At 30.8% G+C, this 3,707-nt stretch overlaps 1 protein-coding gene across 1 annotated transcript; it reads right to left on the reverse strand.

The window, feature by feature from the left end:
• Positions 1-405: 405 nt before the first annotated feature.
• LOC131617794 (probable terpene synthase 2) lies at positions 406-3,399 on the reverse strand. The gene is made up of 7 exons (XM_058889049.1): positions 3,298-3,399; positions 2,865-3,144; positions 2,083-2,455; positions 1,727-1,945; positions 1,500-1,650; positions 846-1,094; positions 406-746 (listed from the first exon to the last, which is right to left on the reverse strand). The coding sequence occupies exons 1-7, from the start codon at positions 3,397-3,399 to the stop codon at positions 453-455; spliced, it is 1,668 nt and encodes a 555-aa protein (XP_058745032.1). The 3' UTR covers positions 406-452.
• Positions 3,400-3,707: the final 308 nt, after the last annotated feature.

The following is a 3,707-nucleotide window of genomic DNA, read 5'->3' on the forward strand; positions in this document are numbered from 1 at the left end:
CAAATAGATCCTGACCGTGAAGAATCCTCCACCTCCATTTGTTAAGAAGAGATAAATTGAAGTCTACAACATTTTTTAAACCTATAACCCTTGTCCGGGGGTCCTATAACCCTTTCTGTGATAGCTTCCTTAGAGAGTAGATGTTAGTGAATCTAATTGTGCATCTTACTTTATGGTCTCCTTAGTACTTGGTAGGACTTAATATGGTATGATTTTAAGACCACCTTGTTTATAAGTATTTTCTGATCATATCAATGATATCACTATAATTTATTATTACTTACAATTCTATAGAACCATTTTTCATTATTTTTCATTAATTATAGAAATAGTTCATACATGACATATTTTCAATTGAAAACTAACACAAACATTGAATTCAACAAAGTAAATTTCACACCACAAATTGTTTTTATTTAAAGTAGAAATACAACGCGTTAAAAGACTCATGCTCAAAATTGCATGGGTTCAAGAAGCAAAGCTTTAATAAATGTCTTCATTTCTCCTTCAGGATGTGTGTAGTTATCTTTATCTTTATAAATCACATCCATAAAACGTGAAAGGTTTAGAATGCGTGTTAGAATAGGCCTTGGAACATCAGTTGGCCTAAGACATTCCTTATTGATATCTTTCCAAGCATCAACAATTCTTTTTCGACCTTCTTGAACTGCACCTTCCCTAGAGATATTATATTGCCGAATATAGCATTCCAAAAATGAGGAAACATGATTTCTTTTCTGTTCAAACTACATATGCAAACAATAACATATAATGTATATGGTTACGTCGTTTGAAATAATAAAAATTGTAGACAATAATCAAATGATTTTTTTTAGAAAATATACCTCGTTTGACACAATGTCGTCCATTAGTCTACAAAGGACAATAGCAGCATCAATTACTTTTGGCACTTTGGAAACCCACTTGAAGATACTCTCTGTTGCTATATTTCCCATACCAAGGTAACAAGTTGTGTTCACCAGACCATAACCAGATGATATTGCTGATACACGAATGTATTCTTCAAATGTTGGTTGGTAATTATCATGTAACCATCTAGCCTCAACCATATACGATTGAACGTATATTATAAACTGCATCAAGAATGCATGTATATGACAATTTATTTTTTTTCATATTTTGTTGTATAATTGTTTTTTCAATAAAAAATATATATTAACAAATAAGTGAGAAAGCCACATGAGTTTACAAAAGGAACAAGCAATATCTCATTCCAAAATGATGCATTATACGTAGCAAACAAATTAAAAGGAGAGAAATGCTAATAACAGTCTCTTTTCAACATTCTCTCAAACACTCACTCTTTTATTAGTTAAAACACGAGTAGCCTTGAGAGAATGTTAAAAAGAGAGTGTAGCTAGCACTTTTCAATTAATATGCAGGCAAATAAATAACAAATGAACCACATATGAGTAATTAATAATATAAAAAGATAAAAATCCATAGTTAAATAATCATTTAATTAACAATGAAAAGACGAAAAACCATACTTCATTTTTGTAGTAGTTCAATGCGTACACTCTTCCTTCTTTTATCATTTCTTCCTCTATTTCTATGTAAAGGTCAAATATAATTTTATAGAGAAACTTCATGTAATCCGGAAGAGTATTCAAACAAGAAATATCCCAACTGAAAATAAACTTCATTAACTTAGAAAAATAAATAAATAAAATTGATAATATATTAACATTATATACTGACCAACCTTTCAATTGCTTTTGTAAAAAGTTCCAATTCATCAATTGTTCCATATGCATCATATGTATCATCAATCACAGTTATTATGACAATTAATTTTGTCATAATTATTCTTGCCTTAGAATATTGAGGCTCAAAATATATTCCCATTGCCCAAAAGCAACCCTCGGCCATCCTATCTCGTGCATACGGTAGTTTATTAGGCACATCCAACTCATTCCACCATCTATAAAGACCAAAACAAGTAATATTAACCATAATAAGTACTCTATTTCTTCAACCAAAAAAAAAAACATAATAAGTACTCTAAATCACTATTAAAATTTTCCTTGTTAAAAGGGAGTGTAAGATGAAAGTCCTTACTTGCAAATATTACCAAATTCCTTTTGATGGAGGTTTTGGAGCATATTAAAATCTAGTTTTGCCAAAACAAGTAAAACTTTATTATGGGAAGGATCTTGCTCGTATATGGAAATAAATCTATGTGCTTCAAGCCTTGGCAAATTCTTATGAAGTGTCTGCCTTAAGCTATGTTTGATTTGTATTGCAAGAGAATGGCTTGATTGGTTGGCAATGGACTCAAGATGAATCTTAGTGAAAGCCAAAGCTTTTTCCAAAATGTCATCTCCATGAATCATCATATGTGTGGCTTCATACAAGCTTAGCATTCCCTCAACATCTTGGATAAGTCTTTCACTGAATTCTCCACTCTCATCCTTGAATTGGTTGAAAACATCTAGTGTTTTTATCAATCAAACAACAATATTAAAATAAAAGTTTAGAAGAGAAACACAATATAATAAAATATTCTTTTTATAATTTTTTGGACTAAGAGTTAAGCACATTCTAACCTATATAAATATTCTTATAATTTTTTGGACTCATTTTTTTTTTAATAAGCAATTTGTACCTAGCGGGTTTCGAACCTGAGACCTTGAGAGGAGCACACTCTCAGGACCCAAGCGTTTCACCGCTAGATCACACACACGCACACTTTAACTGTGAATTAATTGTGATAAATTTTAGGTCTACTGAGATAGTCGGTATTACAAACCTTCAAATGGCTGTCTGAATAATAGTAAAATAAATTGAAAATTTATCTAATTTAAAAGAAACCACGGTAAATAAGCTGAGTATAATATTACTTGGCGAAACATGAAGTCCTTGTTGTCTGAGCAACCTAAATAGCACACTGAGAGAGCAAAGGTTGTCATTAAGAGTTATTTCACCATTTTCAACGTTATTCTTGTAAATATTTTGCAAAATCTCCTCAATCTCATCTTCAAAGTGATAACTAACACCCAAGCGGCATATTGAATCAATCAAATGAACTTTTTCCAAGGGTTTCTCACTCTCTGAGACAAGAATCTTTCTCATGTCGCCTTTTAATGCTTCAATTTGTGCCTTAATATTTGGATCTAGTTCCTGCATAGTAATGAGAAAAAAAACTTATTCAAATAATAAAAAATATACATGCAAATGTCTCCAAACAGTATAAGTTCAAGAGTTTCATTGCATTCAGGAACATAAAAGGCACCAAGTAGCAACATATGATTTACGTACCATAGATTCAGAAGCATATTGAAGAAAATAATTTCCCCAGAGACTAGGTTGAAAATCTGCTAAATTTCTATGCAACTCATACTTAGCATCATGATTTAAGCTCTCTTCACCAGACATACTTAATTATTATTATCACTGCCTCTTTTCTTCAATTCGATCTAGAGTTTGGGTTGAGAAACATAGCTAGATGTAGATTTATTTATAGAAACACTTGTGATTATTAAATTCCAAAATCTCTCATTTTATAATAAGCCACTCATTTTCATCAATTGATACACATTAAAAAAGTTTAAAAGAGAAATAGAACATTATACTTTCCTAAATTACTCTAGTTACTGTAACCAAAAAATAAATAAATTACTCTAGTTACGTATTAGTGTTTTTTTAATGGCAAACTGCATTGAGTACGGTATTAATGTATACAC

The sequence above is a fragment of the Vicia villosa genome, linkage group LG7 (genome assembly GCF_029867415.1).
Source record: "Vicia villosa cultivar HV-30 ecotype Madison, WI linkage group LG7, Vvil1.0, whole genome shotgun sequence".
NCBI lineage: Eukaryota > Viridiplantae > Streptophyta > Magnoliopsida > Fabales > Fabaceae > Vicia > Vicia villosa.

Excerpts from the sequence above, each read along its gene's own strand:
- LOC131617794 (XM_058889049.1), bottom strand. The coding sequence starts at position 3,399 with ATGTCTGGTGAAGAGAGCTTAAATCATGATGCTAAGTATGAGTTGCAT. Across the intron at positions 1,095-1,499 it reads AAAATGAAGTATGGTTTTTC|TTTATAATATACGTTCAATC; the intron begins GTCTTTTCATTG and ends TTCTTGATGCAG. Across the intron at positions 747-845 it reads ACGACATTGTGTCAAACGAG|TTTGAACAGAAAAGAAATCA; the intron begins GTATATTTTCTA and ends TTGCATATGTAG.